We start from the raw sequence: 19,714 nt of genomic DNA, 5'->3' as shown, positions 1-19,714 counted from the left end.
TCCTCAGAAAGTGCAATCTCTGCTGGGCCCGTTTCACAATCCCAGTGGTGTTCCTGGACCAGGTGAGATTGTCCGAGATCTGCACCCCAAGGAACTTGATGTTTTCCATTCTGTCCACTGTGGCGCCGCTGATGCTGAGGGGTGTGTGCTCAGGCTGAGACCGTCTGAAATCGACGATCATCTCCTTGGTTCTGGTGACATTAAGCATCAAGTTGTTATCCCTGCACCAGCTCTCTAGGTGTTTGACCTCCTCCCTGTACATTGTTTCATCATTTTTGCTGATGAGCCCCACCACTGTGGTATCATCAGCAAAGGTAATGATCAGATTCTCCTTGAATCTGGCTGCACAGTCATGTGTTAGCAGATTTTAAGATTTAATCACACTCTGTTCCCATAGCATTTAATTATTCCTTTTTTCAGATAACTGTAGTATGATTTTAGTTTATTTACTGCAACTGTAAATTAACATTTCTTAGAAATCCTACTGACGATAAGTTCATATCATCACTACTATTCTAATTTCTTGGCATGCATTACAAATGGCACAATTGGTAGTAACATGTTACTCAATTTATCATTAGTCTGTCAACATGCCTGTGGTTTTGAAGTGACTGACTACATCATTAATCTTAAAACACTGGTTGTTCAAGGAGTGAGCAAAAATCGAAGCAGATTGCTCAAGGAACTGGGAAGATTGATAACTTAGTCAAATATTGGCTGTGATCATCAGAGCTCTCAAGCCAGCTATCCTTATTAAACAGGTTTCTGGGAACAACTTTTTTATATTGGGAAGTTGGCTCACAGTTGATTGGTGAACCCAAGTATGGACTGCACCTTTCCTATCCAAACTGACAGGCCTTACCCATAGGTAAGATTAAAAGGACAGATTAAAACTACCTTGAGCATATCAGCTGCCAAGAAGACTGGCTGAGATTCAAAGTACTTTGAGAGCTCTTCCAAAAATCAAAAATACTGTAATTTTTTATAGTGAAAATTTTTTTAAATGACTATAAATTTTTAAAATTGGTATTGGCTTATTTTTATCACATGAACCAAAATACAGGGGAAAAATCTTTTGTTTTGCATTCCATCCAGGTAGATCATTCTTTACATTGAGGTAATAAAAGGAAAACAATGCAAATATAGTGTTGCAGATACAGAAAAAGTACAGTACTAATGCACAAATTGTAGGGGCCATGGCGAGATACATTGGGAGATAGTTTAGCTTATTTTTCACCATATGAGAAGCCTGTTCCGGACTTGAATCCTCCAAATACAGTTTGTAGTCTCAGATGTTTGTATCTTCTGCCCAATGGGAGTAGGAGAATAACCTGCGTGGAATGAGTCTTTGACTATGTTAGTTGCTTCCCTAAGGTGGTGGGAAATGCAGATAGATTCATCAGAGGGGAGATAGGTTTGTCTGATGGACACGGCTACCTTTACAACTCTCTGCAATTTCTGGTGGCCTTGGACAGAGCAGTTTCCATATCAATCTGTAATACATCTGGATAGGATACTTTCTGTAGTGCAGCTCTCAAAACAGGTATAAGTCACCAGATACTTGCCAAATGTCATGGTCATACTTTATTGATCCCGGGGGAAATTGGTTTTCGTTACAGTTGCACCATAAATAATAAATAGTAATAGAACCATAAATAGTAATATGTAAATTATGCCAGTAAATTATGAAATAAGTCCAGGACCAGCCTATTGGCTCAGGGTGTCTGACCCTCCAAGGGAGGAGTTGTAAAGTTTGATGGCCACAGGCAGGAATGACTTCCTATGACGCTCTGTGTTGCATCTCGGTGGAATGAGTCTCTGGCTGAATGTACTCCTGTGCCCACCCAGTACATTGTGTAGTGGATGGGAGACATTGACCAAGATGACATGCAACTTAGACAGCATCCTCTTTTCAGACACCACCGTGAGAGAGTCCAGTTCCATCCCCACAACATCACTGGCCTTACGAATGAGTTTGTTGATTCTGTTGGTGTCTGCCACCCTCAGCCTGCTGCCCCAGCACACAACAGCAAACATGATAACACTGGCCACCACAGACTCATAGAACATCCTCAGCATCGTCCGGCAGATGTTAAAGGACCTCAGTCTCCTCAGGAAATAGAGACAGCTCTGACCCTTCTTGTAGACAGCCTCAGTGTTCCTTGACCAGTCCAGTTTATTGTCAATTCATATCCCCAGGTATTTGTAATCCTCCACCATGTCCACACTGAGCCCCTGGATGGAAACAGGGGTCACCGGTACCTTAGCTCTCCTCAGGTCTACCACCAGCTCCTTGGTCTTTTTCACATTAAGCTGCTGATAATTCTTGCTTTTTGAGACAGTAGATGTGGTGGAGTGCTTTCTTGGCTGTAGAGTCTATTATGTTGGCCCAGGACATATTGTTGGTGAACTTGACAACTAGACTTAATGCATTTAAAGTGACTCGGTGAAAAAAAAACTAAATTGCTGGTGTTTCTGCCAACAACTGTTTCAACTATGTGGAGCATTTTTCCAGTTCATTTTCCAGATTCGCTAGTCCCAGAGATGAGGAAATCTGCAGATCTGCATTGTCCCACAGGAGGCCAGTGGCAGAGCCAGCTTAACCTGAGCAGAAGTTTGGGGCTTCCAGTGGGATGTTGGCCCCCAGATGATTGGTGATGGTCCTTTCCCCAGAAGTGCCTTAAGTTTAAACCACCCCCCCCCCCCATGTTTGTCAACTGTCAAAAAGACAAAATCCCTGCCACTCTTGCCTAGTGTCCTGTACATCTGTATGTTTTTGTAGGTTAGTACTGGTATTTCCAAGCAAAATTATCAGCATTTAATCAGAAGATCTGGCCTGCTGATACAGAGAGTTAAGAGACTCTAGTATTTCATTAGATCACTGAGGGCCTCTGCTGTTCAGAATATAAGACAGCAGGGTGGTAATGCAGTCGCCAGGTTGCTGCAGCATTCCAGAGAATCTATTTTTATGGTGGTTCCAATCCATGGGATAATCTATAACTACAAAGCTTTTTTGGAAAAGTTGTCATGGATCGCTGTTCTGATTCTTGCTATGAAAAGGAACAATTGCCAGAAAATTAAACTCAACATAAATGTATTTTTGTTTTAAATTTTCAGGTTTCCTCATTGAAGATGGTGAGGTAACATCCTCATTACTCCGTCTTGCCTTGACTAAGAATTTGAACCTAGTTTGCTGTTTAACTGGTTCCAAGAAATTGGGTCATGCTGGATTGAAAGACACAGAAATTTGATTATCTGTCATGCTTGCTTCAGCCAGTTCTTCCAGTGAGCTGGTGCAAATTTCTGCAGGCAGGATGCATTATATTTAAAACAAAAAAAAGTTTCAATGCTGTGTCTAAGTACCAGTCTTTTGCCAACGTGCAGCCTATGGACAAGACTGGAAAAGCAGAAAAAGAGACCATATTTGGCATGCACTTTGCGAATTGGAATTATTTTATTACAAGCCATCGGGCTACAGACTGTGCATGGTCACCTAAGCAACAAGTGGAAATACAAGTCTTCATTAAGAAGTATGCTTTGGAATAACAGGGACAGTTATCACCGAACTGGCCTAAAATTCGGTTCTGTCTGTTATTTCTGATATTTTTGGGGGGAGGGGGGGATGGTATCCAGCTTAAAAGATTTATTACTTATACTGTTAAGGTCGAAAGGGAGAATGTTTGTGAAAAGCTGTCTCTGTGCACCCAACTCCTCCCTTGTTCTCTTTCCCACTGCAAAATTGTTCCGATGCCATTTTGAATGGTAAGTGCACCTAGAACAACAGACCGAATGTGTTGCACAGGACTGCTACCAAAATGGTCTTCAGCAGGTCCCATGCCCAGAAACACTGCTGCAGTTCTTTTCTTATCCCTGGGCTTTAAATGGTGAATTTTGTTTGGCTCTGTTCTCCCACCACCTGCACTTCTCTCTTTTATCGCTGAGAAAGTCACCTCTTCCTCTTAAGACTCTTTCATTTTCTACTGTAATTTTATGGATGAATTTTTGACTTGAAGTGGGGGGGAGATACTATTTTTCACACACACCCATTTCTGTTCTCAACTTAAAATTGATCTACCTCTTTAAAATTAAAATTTTTAATCAACTTCTTTTGCGAAGTCCACGCCACTTTAGCTCTCCCACTTTCAAAACCATTCCTGTTTATGTTTCTTTTTGTGGGGACTTTGTTGAAATAACAAAAAAAAATTGTATGAAGTGTTTGTAGTAATTAAATAACATAGGATATATTTAAAATTATTTAAATTGTGTTTTCAGGCAGCAGTGTCTGATGTTTGTGATTCCTTCATTGCATTGTTAATTTTCAATTTTTTTTTTCCGTTTTATTTTAATTTGGGCTGTGAGAATAAATGTGTAGACCGTTTCTGTAACCAGACTATTGCTGTCTTGTCTTGATGTGTTTGAGCACTTTTCTACCATTGGACAGCATTGGAAGTTAATTGAGGAATGATACACACACATTCGATGCTGAGTCCATTGAAGTTTTTAAGACTTTAATTTGAGCATCACCAACCATGCCAATGTTTATTGCCCATTCCTTGTAGATGGTGATGAGTTGCTTTGTTGAACTACTGCAATATGTTTGGTGAGAATATTCCCACAGTGTTGTTCAGCTGAATCCCAGCATTGTAGACTAATTGACAATGAGGAGCAGTATGCAGCTTTTCCATTGATGATCCCATGCATCCGTTTATTAGGTAGTTGGGTCACATGGAGCAGCAAATAGATGCAAAATAATGAACATTTAGGATGTTCTCTAGCAAGTATATTAAATCTACATAAGGGAATTGCTCATTAAAGTGGCAATAGACTACATTTAGATCAAACATGGCACATTTTGGCAAATAGTAACTATCATGCCATCAGAGTTGATAGCTAGAGGATGAGAAAAGATGGTGCCACGTTATGTTTTAAATTGAACTGAATTTTAAATGGGTAGATCTAAGAAAGTCCGTGGGAAGTATCCTCCTATAAATGTAGCAAAAGATTGAAATCCAAATGATAGAAAAATTTAAAAATCTCAATAAAGAGATATAAAAAGAAAGGAGGAGAAATTGTTAAAGGTCTATTGAAAACATGTAGGCAATGAACAGTAAGAAAATGGTAGATGCTTTTATGTTTGACCACTTGCAAAGATGGAAACTTGACAAAAGCAAAAAAAAACACAAAAGATTACAGATTCTTGGTAAACTTAATACAAGTATAAAAATAGCAGTGGAAAAACAGGACTCAAGCTAGACAAGTTCTTGCCTGTTTTGTTTTCATTGGACACTACTAAAATGGATGAGAAAATTACAAATTTAGCTAAAAGTTTCAAAAGATCTCAACTTTAAGAACCAAGTAAATTGAACTGGAAATTTTTAAAGTGTTATTCAATTGTTTGGGGAAAGTGACAGTGATAAGAAATGACAAACTCAAATTAATCAGTATTCAAGGCGTGCTCAAGTAATTTTGTTGAGCTTCTTCTAGTTAGTCACGGACTGAGTGGACAAGAGAACAACAATATTATTATATGGGGCTGCAGAAGACAGTTTGGTCCACACATTATTGAAAACAAAATTGGAGGAAATCTTATGGGATGGTAATTGGGTGAGAGATAGAGAGGAGGAATAAACGTACAAGACTGCAGATTCTGGAATCTAGAGCAAAGAAAATATAAACGGCTATCAGCAAGTCAAGTGACATTGTGGAGGCAAAGGATGACTGATGTTTCAGGTTGAAACACTATTAGGACTGAGTGGAAGGAAAACAACAATGGTAGATTGTAGGTACCTAAATGGAGTACAAGGTGCAGTTCTTCTAATTAGAAGCTGGTTTGAATAAAAAGTAGGAAAAATGCTCTGTTCTTTGGGATATGACAAATTATGAACGGGAGAGATTAAATCTTACATAGAAGTCTTTGAAACTAGAAAGCACCTCTAATGCAAGCCATGTGCTGAGAAAATAGGTTGTTTAGATCAGAACAGCTGTTGGATAAGTGGGTACTCTCGACTAAGTGTGTGGAGTGGTGTTGAGACAGAGATCAGCATGGCTCTAATTGGAAAAATAGTAATTTTGAGACTTTGGACGACTTGTCTCCTTTCCAATTGTAAATATGGTTATATTCTTCCCTGGTCTGCAGGTACCATCTGCCTTTGTTTTCTTCCTCTTTGTACATAAACATTGTCAGGGGTACATTGGGGATGGGAGTAAGATATACCCTTTCCCAATTGGGTAAAGCACAATCCAGTTTTCCCATCGTCTTAAGTACTGTGCTTAGGAAATGGGTGGCACTATTGCATCATGTATAATCAACACTGACCAGTCCTGGAATTCAAAGAGCGCATGATGGAAACCTCAGAGAAATGGAAGGAGCGGTAGAGGTGAGTTTCAATTTTGAGGGCAATTGGGAAATAGTGCTGATTTGCATTGGCTTCAAGTTCCTCCAATGAACAGAAAATTTTAAATGAACCAGTAAAAACTGGCAATGTTATAAATAGTATAGAGTTTGATAGATTTTTAAAATTCCTCTATTTAACATCAGTGGTGCCATGCAATTATATTAATGTGAGTGAAAATGAGTTTACTGCAACAGAAAAACATTCCCTCACCTATAATTAAACAATGACTTTGACCCAGCGCCGAACCATTTGATAGTTTCATTCATCTATAAACACTTAATTTTTTTTTGTTACAGAAAGTCTGTTACAACATTTTTCTTCTTGTCTGTGCAACTAAGAAAATTAATTATTGGCCACTCCAAAATTAAATTGATTTTTTTCCACCTGACTCAAAGTTTAAAATTCAAATCAGTGGTAGATGAGTAAATATAGGATGCACCACTAATTTGGCTTTTAAAGTTTGTATAAATACTTGTATAATTATAATGGATGGATCACTGTAATCTAGGCCAGTCATGTATTAAAGTTACCTTTTCTGTGAACTCTTGTTATCTGTAGATCACGATGTGCGTTCCAGCTTAAATCCACTGTAACAATGACTGTGCAGTTTTACAATAATTTCATAATTTCTTTGACTCAATGCACATGTAGATTGCTAACTTCCTCCTTTCAACCTGTCCCAAAGTTAATACAGTGTTGTATTAATTATTTCATGAGAAGAAACAGAAGTAGACTACATCTCCATGTGTGTTCAGCTTGTTCATCTCCCCTTGACTCCTTGTGTATGTAGCAATTCAAATAGCATATCGGCTGTAGCTCCTTGAAATACAAAATTGTATCTGGGTCGTATCTCCTTTTCTGAGTCCTAAATAATCAATTCATTTCCTTGTGATTCTCCCTTTAGCAATTATGAGCTCCGCATATTTAGAAAAAGCCTTTTATCAATCATTCCTTTCAGGACATTGTCTTTAAGTTCACCATTCATTCCAATTTCAAGGGATTTCGGGCCAACTTTAATCTTATGTGATCTCTGCCCATAAGACATCTCACCTAGTGAATCTATTTTCTACCACCTCTAAGACATAGACATAAAGACCAAAACCATGTATCAGTTCTGGTCTCACCACAATTAAGGGCATGACTTTTTGTTTGCAGCATCTTTGCATTGAAAGGCAATGTATAAACAGCCGAGATGAATGGCTGGTTAATCTGAATCTGCTGTGTTGTATAATCTTTAATGACATTGAATCTTATGTGTATGGACTGCAAGATTTAATAGCATAAACTTAAATTTAAAATCTCATCTGATACCTGTCACTTCTGATAATGTTGCACAACTTCAGTGCTCCACTGGATTGTCAAAGTGGACAACATGGTCAAATTTGGAAAAACTGAGAGAACAATCAGTTATATAAGGGCATTGATAATCCATGCAATATGTTTGCCAATGAAGAGAAAGAGACAAAATGAGAGCTATTCTCTCAGTACAGTAGGAGGGGTATTACTGGGAAAGCCAACATTTAATGTTTTACTTTTATTGCCCTTCAGAAAGCGATGGTGAATGGCTGCCTTGAACCATAAATGTTGGAGCAGTGCAGGAATGCAGTGATTTATGATTATTATCTCAGTTTAGTGTTTTGGAAGTTACAAAACATAATTTCAAAGAAAGACGTGCCAAGTCTGAAATACGGGTGAAGTTCGTTCTTTACTTTTAGTGAGGCATGCACGTATAATGGTAGTGTGATGATATATGCAATTAATGGTCATTTAAATAATTGGTTAGATGTAAAACACAAGAGTACTTAACATTTACAAGATTACTCAAATACAACTAAAATATTAAATACACAACAGCCTCCACTTATCCCTTACTATTATTAAGTTTAAAAAAAAAATCTGTGGGTTACTGTTGAGTTATTTGAGGTGTTTTTCTGTACAAATCAGAATAGTAAAATTTGCCCCTTACTACACAGTATCCAGTTAGGGTGGGTGAAGATGGACTCTGAATGGTGAACAAGAATAGTAAATCAGCCCTGCATTTTTACTCAACTGCTAGATTCATTCACCAGTTTTCCATCCCTGTTCCTGTTCACTCTTGACTACTCTTCCAGTGTCACTTACGGTTCTGAAATGGAGCTTGCCTTTACACAGCTTTAGTCCACAACCTCATTAGCAAAGATGAGAGTGCTACTAAATCAACCAAAGAAACGTCATTGCTCATTATGAAAGTCAAGTCATGTGGTTTTTGCCTTCACTGGTGCATGGGCAGTATTGATCTTTCTGTGGTCCCGTGGATAGATTTGGGACTACCTAAAGCAGCCACCCGAATTACTGGAAACATACCATTGACATTATATCTTTAAAACTTTCCAAATCCATGATGGGGTAAGCAAGCCAACATCAATGTTCTCTTCCAGGCTCACATCACAGACCACTGAGGTCCTTATTACATATAGTTCCACCATTGGGTTGGCTACCTTATTCACAAGCCTGACAGAATAATCCCAAGATGCATACATATTGTAAATTTGAACATTGAAAAGTACAGCAGAGTACAGGCCCTTTTGGCCAGGAGGTTGTGCTGACCTTTTAACCTACTTCTGGCTTATTCTAATACTTCCCTCCTGCATAGCCCTCCACTTTTTTTCTAACCATGTGCCTACCTAAGAATCTCAAATGTGTCTAATATATGTGCCTCTACCACCACTCCTGACAGCACTTTCCACAAACCCATCACTCCCTGTGTGTTTATATATTTCTTTATAAAAGTAACTTGGACATCTTCTCCCTTATACTTTCCTCTATTCACCTCAAAATCATTCCATCTCATATTAACCATTGTGCACCGAGAAAAAGATGCTGTCTGTAGACCTCTATGTCAGCAGGAAGGGAAACAGATCAATGGTCTTATGATCTTGCATATCTCTGTAAAGTCACCTCTCATCTTCCCTTGCATCAAAGAGAATAGCCCTAGATTTCTCAACCTTTCGACAAGAAGTAATTGTAGGCAGGCAAGAAAATATTCACTGATCTTCTGGGGGAAGGGTTAACATCCTTACTGACTCCTGGAGATCCCTGGTCCATGATACTCAATATGGAGAAGGACCATTTGAATGGCACTGAGAACTGCAAGTTCGAGTCAACGAAACACAGTAGGCTAGCAAAATAGGCATACTGTTTCGCAAACTGCGCTTTCTGTACAGAGTCTCTTGTTCCATATGGGAATAGTCTGCAGTTCCTGCATCAGTTGCTTCAAAATCCACAGGACCTGTGCTCAGCCAAAGGTGTATTACTGAAAAGGTGCTGCTACCAGCTAAAATTCCAATGTCAATAACCCCTTTTGTTTCTCTGTATACTTCCAAACGTTAACAGAATAATTTTGATTCTCTGTGAACTGAAATAACATCAGTTGCTCTATTATTTCAGCAGTGAATTCTGGGGATGTAGTGAAATCCTAAAGAACTCTTCAATAGAATTATACAAGGATTTGCTATGAGATGGGAGAATTCTGTAGCCAACAAGGAAATAAGTGACTTGGTATATTGAACAAACATTAGACTGACATCAAGATGATAATATCTAAATGGAAAAAATTAGTAAAAGTCTGAAGATACATCAGAAAACTTTTGAAATCAATTAGATGTAGTTTGGCCCCAATGAATAACTCTGTCATTCTCTTGTCAACAGACTGTACACTAGATATTAGCACAGTGCTGTGAGCAGGCATCTTGTCTGTCAGTTCAGTTAGGGAACAGGAATTACTGAGAAACACTGCATAGGCTGGGGTTTTACCAATAAAACTTGGATAAATGTGTCTTGATTCAAGGACTAGGTAATGCTAACGATTTGGGAACAGTTCCATCAGTATAGATATGCTATTTGACCATTCATCAATCAAATGCAGGTCTCCCTTCCTGCTGACAAAATTATAATTGTTCTAAGGTGTTGTTTTCTTTATCTCTTTTGCATAAGAGATAATAAACAGATGGCCCGTCTTTGTGATTTGTTGAACACCAATAACACTGGACAACAAAGATTTTGCTTCCTGACTACTTTTGGGTGTATCTTATAAACTCTGGGCTGCCGATCATGAAAATCGCCATGGAATTTCCCTGTTGCGCACCATATTTTTGTTATTTCAAATCATAATTCAAGTCAATTAAAATATTGCCCACAATGTAAGCTGAAAAGTTTTCTGTCTTTTCTGGGCAAGCCTGGGCAGGGTGGATGCTGCGTGGCAGGTCAAGTTTTAGAAAGGCTGTAAATTTCCATGAAGGATTTTAATATTTGAGACAGATGGTTTCCACAATAACGGATGCCAAGATTAAGGAAGGCATTTTTGTTGTTCCTCAAATCAAACAGGACATCAATGATAGGCAATTTGAAGTATTTCTAGTGGAACCGGTAAAAGTTGCATGAAGGCATTCAAGGATGTTGTTGAAAAATTCCTTGGCAACTACAGAGCACCAAACTACATGCAGATGGTTGACAACATGCTTCAAGCTTACAAAACCATGATGTGCAACATGTTGCTAAAGATTCATTTTCTGCATTTCCATTTAGACTTCTTCCCTGCAATTCTTGGTGTTGTCAGGAACAAGCGTGGTGAAAGGTTTCATCAGGACATTGCCGTCATGGAGAAACAGTATCAGGGCAACTGAAATCCATCAATACTGGCTGATTATTGTTGGACACTTAAGCGAGAAGCCTCAGACACTGAGTACAAATGAAAATCATCAACAAAACATTTTAGCTTAGTTGAGCTATTGCAACACGTCAGCACAGTTATGCAATTAAACACATTCAATAAAAGTCAATTTCTTGTTTCTCTAAATTCCTATGTGATACAAGTAGTGTGAAATTATATTTATGTTCTGCTTCAAGGTAGTTTATCATAAACAAATACATTTCTGAAAAAGTAACACTTTTGAAAAAAATTGTTGTCCAATGTAATCAACTTTTCAAGACAAACAGCATGTTCTTTCAGTGCCCTGGCTAAGATCCTCTGCTAAACCAATACTCAACACAGGAAATGAATTGGTCAATTGCTTATTTGTTACTGTGAGACTTCATGCAATGGATTTCTGTCACTTCAATGTTTGGTAGGATATGTAGACACAGCTAGAGATCATGAAATCTGCTGCCTGTTGCACCTCAGCAATGAGGGTCCTTCATCTCTGGTGATATTCATGGCATCCTTCATCGTGTCAATAGCTTCGTTTTCACTGCTGTCAATGATGCAAATCCCAGGTGAAGGCTCCAGAATATTATCACGCAGGGTTATGCTGTTTTCATAACAGTTTTGTTGTACTAGTTGGGGTTGCTAGTCCTGAGCTGAACCCCCAAACCTGGAGAACTAGTGGACCACTCGTAGTCGGGCTTCTACCCTTTGACTTGTTTGGCATAGGTGACCCTACAAAGAGTCAAAGTAGAAAGCCCTGACTCCAACCAACATAGCTCTCTGGGTCATTGAGGCACGCAGACTTCCAAACTCTATTGCAAGGTTGTGGTCCTCTTGGAGAAAAGATCATGAAAGCCATTACCTAAATGCAAGTTTCCACTCTTGTGCAGGTCCTCTTTCTGTGAAGAAAGTCCTGTTGTCCCACTCAAAATTGTATCTAACTATATAATACAGGTTACTGTGAAAACCTTTATAATGTTGGAAAAATTGTAGTTGAGCTCAGAGACTCTGCCATCTGTGCCTAGACATAAATGAAGACTGGCTACTGTGCCAAAAGTATTAGAAGGTAAACAGCAGTGTTTTCAAGGGCAGAAGATGAAGGATTGGAAGGGACAAAGGCAAACCAAAAGATAATTTTTGGAATGATATTGATGTTGGTTCCAAGATTCAAAAGATTCAAAAAACTTTATTCTCATTCTAACCATACATCAGCTCTCCAGGGCGGAATGAGACAGCGTTTCTCAGGGGCAGTGCAATCATAACATAGCAAACGCAACACTAAATAATAAACATAACAATAAATAGTAAAACAACAGCCACATGTCAGTTAAAATCAAGTTATAAGTGTCCAGTGCAAGTTAAAAGTGTTCAAAGCAGAGTCAGGTAGAGCAGCTATTTAGCAGTCTGACTGCCTGTGGGAGGAAGCTGTTTAGTAGCCTTGTAGTTTTAGTTTTGATGCTCCTGTAATGTTTGCGTGACGGCAGAAGAACAAACAGTTCATGGAGAGGGTGTGAGGGGTCTTTAATGATGTACCATATCTTCTGGAGGCATCGACTCTGAAAGAGGTCTTGGACAGAAGGTAGGGAGACCCCAAATACCTTCTCTGCTCCTCTAGCCACCCTCTGCAAGGCTTTTTTGTCGACAGCCCTGCAGCTGGAGTACCAGGTTGTGATGCAAACGGTCAGCACACTCTCAACCACGCCTCTGTAGAATGTAGTTAAGATGTTAGTGGGGAGTGTTGCTTGTTTAAGCTTCCTCAGAAAGTGCAATCTCTGCTGAGCCCGTTTCACAATCCCAGTGGTGTTCCTGGACCAGGTGAGATTGTCCGAGATCTGCACCCCAAGGAACTTGATGTTTTCCATTCTGTCCACTGTGGCGCCGCTGATGCTGAGGGGTGTGTGCTCAGGCTGAGACCGTCTGAAATCGACGATCATCTCCTTGGTTTTGGTGACATTAAGCATCAAGTTGTTATCCCTGCACCAGCTCTCTAGGTGTTTGACCTCCTCCCTGTACATAGTTTCCAATAACTAATGGATAGAAGTGGGGTAAGAACAGGAGGAATAATAAGGAAACATTGCTCAATGTTCAAACTGAGTGCAAAAAAAAATGTTAAAGCTATATCTCATGATATTTTATAACTGCAAGGTGTGGCTACGCATGCAGTACATGTTTTAGAAGTGGAGAATCTTTGCATCCTGTTAAGCCTTTTCAAATGGGTGTAAAATCACTCACCTGAAAAAATATTTGATCTCGAAAATTCTGACGCAGTAGTTTGAATTAATAGGGCAACTCATTTAAATATGAAGTATGAAACTAAATAAATGTTGAGCTTGTGCATTTCCCCAGCTCAGCAACAGATGTCACTCTTGTACTTTATTCTTTGACCGGAGAGGGATTATGTGTCATGAAAGGACTGCAGATGCCGGAACCTGGATCAACAGTCTGCAGGAACAACTCAACATGCCCAGCAGCATCGGCGAGGAGATATTACCAACATATCAAGTCAAGACCGGGATGGTATGGTAGCAGAGCACTATTACTGTGCCACTGACCCACGTTCAATTGTGCTGCTATCTGAGGAGTTTGTACGTTCTCCCTGTGACTGCGTGTGTCTCTTCCAGGTGCTCCAGTTTCCTCTTGTGTCCCAAAGCCATAAAAGTTTAATTGGGCTGCGAGGGCCTGTTACTGTGCTAATAAGGGAGAAAGAGATGTCTCCGTTTCACAGCAAAAGGGGAGACATAACGAACAACTCACTGGTTTATGATGTTAAAAGTCCATTGTGTCACTTTATCCAAGCTCTGTGCCCAAAGAGCTCAGGTCTCTGGGCACACAACCAGCAGCCAACTCAATGCTTTCGATCTTCCATCTCCCACAACACACCGGATTCCTGCAGAGATACCGACTTTCGGTCTGCCCGTCTCCAGAACTACGAGATCTCAGAACTCCGAAGGTGAGCTAATTTCTTAGGCCACATCCTTGGCATATCGAATAACGCCAATCATGAAACCCCGAGAGCAAGTCCCAAAATTCCGGGTCAGGGTCTTCAAAAGATCACTGAAAGGGAAAAATAGAGATATTAAAGACGGAAGTAGAGCTGTTTCTGAAGATGCAAACAAAGGAGTCGCTGTTTGGTGCCATTGTCTCCTCCTAAGCTGATCTACAATTAGGATTAAATAAAGAAGGCTGATGAGGATAGTTGAAAAAGTAGGCAGCATCTCTGGACACTTTAATGCTGTGGAGTGTTATGACCTTGCACCAACATTGTCCAAGGGCTACACTCCACCAAGATGAGCTTATATTGGGCTTGGTGTAGAAGGTCAAAGATAGAATGGTCCAAGTGGGATGGACAATTAAAGGGACCAATGACCATAAGTTCAAGGACACTCATGAACTGAATGCAGGTGTTCTACAAACTGCTTTTCATTCCTCCCATGCAGAAAAGAACATGTCAGGAGCACAGAATGCAATATACAAAATTAGAAAAAGGGTAAGCATAGTGTTGCTTCACCTGGGTCAGTGGGCGGATGGAGGAAGAGGCAAGTGAAAGGGCAGGTACTGCACCTCCTGCAGTGAGAAGGGGAGAGGGTTGCTGTTAATGGAGCTAAAAGATGGGGCAGAGAAAACCGTGCCTTTGGAATGCTGAAAAGATAGATGGGAAAGTGTTTCCATTTTCCTCACCAGCTCTCCTTCCAATCCCCAACTCTCCATCCCATTCCATCCCATCCCCAAATCCCCTCCCTCCCATCACCAACAACTCTCCCTCCCATCTCCAACAACTCTCCATCCCATTCCCAACTCTTACCTTCTACACTGATCCAACAAAGCACAATTTTCATTCAAGACAAGGATTTCATCTTCAGTATGACCATGCAGTATGATCTGCATTCAACATTCAGATGACCAGCCTTTGTGTCAAAATTGGGTGTTTATGATGTAAGGGCATCCATTGTAACATTCTCTGGGTTTCCTTCTTCATTTGATGCTGCCTCACCTGTTATGTATTTCCAGCACTTACAGTTCATTAAGATTTCTGCAACTGCTGTGCTGGACATCTTGCAGTTCTTTCAGAATCAGAGTTATTCAGCATTGAAACAGAGATTTCAACCCTCTGAGCCAACACTATCACCCATGTACGCTAACATTATTCCCTCTGTGTCCTCCTCGGATTCTAGCAATCCACGAGCATGAGGAGCAACTTATAGCAGGAAAACAGTGGTCTCCAGGGAAATCTACACAGTAACAGGGAGACTGTGCAAGGACCATCTGCATAACATCGGAGGTCAGAATCAAACCTGGGTTGCTGCAACTGTATTAGCTGCACAGCTTCCTCTCTACAGTTCTTTCTTTATATATAAAGTTTATTCAGTGACTACAATATCATAACAAAAACCTATATACAGCACTCAAGACTGCATGAAACACTATTAACAGTTTCAAATTAAAATACCGTTATTACTGTCTACAACACACTCGCGTCTGTGAGGGGCTTGTCTCTACTGTTCACATTCATCTTGTGCTTTCACTATGATCAGCAGGGTTTCCCAACCTGGGGTCTAGGGAGCCCTCAGTTAATGGTAGGGATCCATGGCATGAAAAAGATTGAGAACTCCTGCCTTAGAGGGTACCGAAAGCATTTGTATCACCTGGATAACCATGGTCACAGGCATCCTTTCCATACACAAGACCCCTACTTCCTCCATCCTACCCCCTAAAGCTTAAAATAAATTTCCCCCTCTCCCCCAATGCTTTGTTTTTTAAAAATGTAATGAGTTTAATTTGAGACTGAGAACAAGATGAATAATACAGGAGGTTTGTTAAAAGAGGAGCTAGGTAAAGAACATTTTTTTCATTTTGTTTTGTGGAGAGCAGGTATGTTGTTCAATGACAGAGCCTCATGTACCACCATCAATCACAGGATTAGACAGTGGGTCACTAAGTGGATTTCCAGGTTACCAAAACAGCTACTCCTGCAACTAGGGAGCCATCACCTTGGTAAATTACTTTACTGACACAATAAGCGACTTCCTACCTGAGTTTGAGACAACCATCCATCAAACTTCCCACTCTTCAATAGTCCCACCTTTACTGGAAGTGAGACAAGTTCTTGTTCAAGCATCTCTCCAAGGAAGAGTTCACCTGACCTGGCCTTAACTGAGCCCCTTTTCCACAAATCCCTCAGTCTCTCTCTGCTTTACACTCTCTGAAGATTCCATTACCTGAGCAAAGGAGCTTCTTCTTAGTCCCAAGTAGTTAACCCCTCCTCCTGCCCATTTCCTTCCAGACTCTCCAACTTCTTTCCTTCCAATCCTTCTTTATCTTATCTCAATGATATTACCTCTTGTTATCTCTTCAGTGGACGTGGGCCAATCTTGGTCACCTCATCCAGCAATCCTACTAACCCAGAAACAAATCTAGTAAACCCAGATGGCTCTACCTTCCAAGGCAAATAAATTCCTTCTTACACAAGTAAATAACAGCTAATGTTGCTAATGATTGAATAAAGAATACTGAGCCAAGTTAACAGAGTATTCTCATGTCCTAATAGAAGTGAATGCCCGCAGGAAAGGAGGAATGCTGAGAAACTTAGAGGAAAGAAAAGCATGCGGGAGGTGAAAAGAGAATGGAAACGTTTAACCCTGGGTATTTTTACAGTGACATCCGCTGACAAACATTATACAGTAATAGAGGATGCAAAAATTATCTTTGAAGTCTAACATCTGGGAGTAAACATTCAGAAAGATCTGACCCTGTGCCTGGAAATTTCTTTTAAGTCATTAATTTCCTTCTTTTATCAATGCGGGACCAAACCACTTGAGGTTTTTGCCAAGAGGGGGGGAGTGCTGAACTTCACTGGGTTAACCAGTGATATGTCACTGATGAAAGACTGAGAGTGCTTGCCAAGTACAACAGTTGCAGGAAAATTTTTTTGGAGATACAGTATTTGCTTAAAACAAAAGATAGGATCATTCATAGCAGAGAGGAAAACTCATAAGGCTTCCCACGTGCAATACATTAATAAAACGTAGAGCAGTAGTAGCACAGGAACCGGCCATTTGGCCCACAATGTTGTACTGAACCAAAAAAGTTAATAATCAACTGGCCAACTAAACTCGTCCCTTATGCCTACACATTGAAAAAAGAGAAAACAACCCAAATTTGTCCAACTCCTCATTATAGCATATGCCCCCTAATCCAGGCAACATCCTGGATTAGCGCCCTTTCCAAAGCTTTGACATCCTTTCTATAATGGGGTGACCAGAACTTTATGCAATACTCCAGATGCAGGCTAACTAGAGTTTTATAAAGCTGCAATATTATTTTTGAACTCAGTACCTTGACTATAAAGGCAAGCATGCCATATGCGTTCTTAGCCACCATTTTCAAGGAGTAATGAACTTGGACTCCAAGATCCCTCTGCTTATCAACAGTGTCTTGCCCTTTACGATGTACTATCGCTTTACATTTGACCTACCAAGATGTAACACTTCACTTTTGACAGGATTAAATTCCATCTCAGAATCAGAACCAAGAATCCGGTTTAATATTACTGGCCTACGCCTTGAAATTTGTTGTTTTGCAGAAACAGTGCTTTGCAATACATAATAATAAAAATCTATACACTTCAATAAGAAACATCTACAAAAGTTAAATTAAATAGGTCATGCAAAATGAGAGCAAAAAAAATAGTGAGGTAGTGTACATGAGTTCATTGTCGATTCAGAAATCTGAAAGCAGAGGAGAAGAAGCTGTTCCTGAAACATTGAGTGTGTGTTTTCAGGCTCCTGGACCCCCTCCTAGATGGTAGCAATGAGAAGAGGGCATGTCCTGGGTGGTCCTTAATGATGGACGCTGACTTCCTGAGGCATCACCTTTTGAAGGTGTCCTGGATGCTGGGAAGGCTGGTGCTGAGTAATAATGGAGCTGGCTGAGTTTAAAACTTTTACAGCTTTTTCTGATCCTGTGCAATGCCCCCCTGCCCTCCATACCAGACAGTGATGCAACCAGTTAGAATGCTCTCCAAGGTACATCTGTAGAAATTTGTGAGTATCTTTGGTGACATACCATGTCTTCTCAGACTCCTAATGAAATATAGTTGCTGTCATGCCTTCTTTGTAATTGCATCAATATTTTGGGCCAAAGGTAGATCTTTAGAGATACGTATCAGCACCCAGGGACTTGAATCTGCTCACCCTTTCCACTACTGGTCTCTTGACTTCCCCTTCCTGAAGTCCACAATCCATTTCTTGATCTTACTGGCCTTGAGTGCAAAGTTGTTGGAATGCACGCAGTGATATATCTCACTCTTGTATGCCTCCTTGTCACCATCTGAAATTCTACCAACAATTGTTGAGTCGTCGGCAAATTTATAGATGGTGTATGAGCTGTGCCTAGCCACACAATTGTGAGTGTAGAGAGAGTAGAGCAGTGAATGGGCTAAGCACACATCAGTGTTGATTGTCAGCAAGGAGGAGATATTATTTCTGATCTGCACAGACTGCAGTCTCTCAGTGAGGAAGTCAAGGATTGGGTTGCCAAGGGAGGTACAGAGGCCCCGGTTTTGGAGCTTGTTGATTCGAACTGAGGGCGTGATTGTGTTGAACGCTGAGCTGTAGTCAATAAACAGCAGCCTGACGTAGGTGTTAGTATTGCCCAGGTATCCAAGGTCAACCTCTCAAAGCACTTCATCACAGCAGATGTGAGTGCCACTGGATGATAGTGGTTGAGGCATCTTACCCTGCTCTTCTTGGCCGCTGGTACGATTGTCACCCTTTTGAAGCATGTGGGAACCTGCAAATGCAGCAGTGAGAGATTGAAGATGTCCTTGTACATCCCCGCCAGTTGTTTGGCACAGGTTTTTGGTTCCCTACCAGGTACACCATTCGGGTCTGACGCCTTGCAATGGTTCACCCTCTTGGAAGATGTTCTGACATTGAGACAGATCTCAGGGTCACCAGATGCTGCCTAGATTAGCATAGGTGTAGTATTATTCTCCTGTTCAAAGCATGAATAAAAGGCATTAAGTTCATTTGGGAGTGAAACATCACTCCCATTCATGATGTTAGGTTTTGCTTTGTAGGAAGTAATGACCTGCAAACCCTGACAGAGCTGGTGTACATCCAATTCCATCTCTAACTTCAATCAGAATTGTGTTTTGTCCTTAAACTAGCCTTCCATAGGTTGTACCTTTATTTCTTGTATAGTTTGGATACCAGTGTCGATTACCACAGACCTAGCCCTCAGTAGACTACAAACCTCCCAGTTCATCCTTTCCGTTTGAGCATCCACATCCGCACAGGTCTTGATGAAGCTGGTGACAACTGCGGCATATTCATTCAGGCGCAAAGATGAATCCATGAATATAGTCCTGTCCACTGACTCAGAGCAGTCCTGTAAGTGATCCTCCATCTCCCTTGACCATCCCTTCTTGATCCTCACCACTGGTGCTGCGGTATTTAGTCTCTGGATCAGTAGAAGTACAGTCAGGTGACTGGACTTTCCAAAGTGTGGATGTGGTATGGCACAGTAAACATTCTTGATGGTGGTATGACAGTGGTCAAGTGTGTTGGCTCCACTGGTGGTACACACAGTTGAAGCCAGAAGTTTACGTACACCTTAGCCAAATACATTTAAACTCAGT

The 19,714-nt window shown here is 40.5% G+C and overlaps 1 protein-coding gene across 4 annotated transcripts in view; it reads left to right on the top strand.

Moving 5' to 3' along the window:
• Window positions 1-5,327, top strand: part of prdm2b (PR domain containing 2, with ZNF domain b) — a 210,699-nt gene extending 205,372 nt beyond the window's left edge. For 3 of the 4 annotated variants that reach the window (XM_063033247.1, XM_063033248.1, XM_063033249.1), the window contains one exon: window positions 3,118-5,327. In XM_063033247.1, the coding sequence (XP_062889317.1) occupies window positions 3,118-3,144 (27 nt within the window). In that variant the 3' untranslated portion in view covers window positions 3,145-5,327. The remainder of the gene's footprint in view (window positions 1-3,117) is intronic. The other variant, XM_063033251.1, reaches the window with a different exon arrangement.
• Window positions 5,328-19,714: the final 14,387 nt, after the last annotated feature.

This window comes from Mobula hypostoma, chromosome 25, assembly GCF_963921235.1.
Source record: "Mobula hypostoma chromosome 25, sMobHyp1.1, whole genome shotgun sequence".
NCBI lineage: Eukaryota > Metazoa > Chordata > Chondrichthyes > Myliobatiformes > Myliobatidae > Mobula > Mobula hypostoma.
This window is presented reverse-complemented; position numbering and strand designations above follow the sequence as displayed.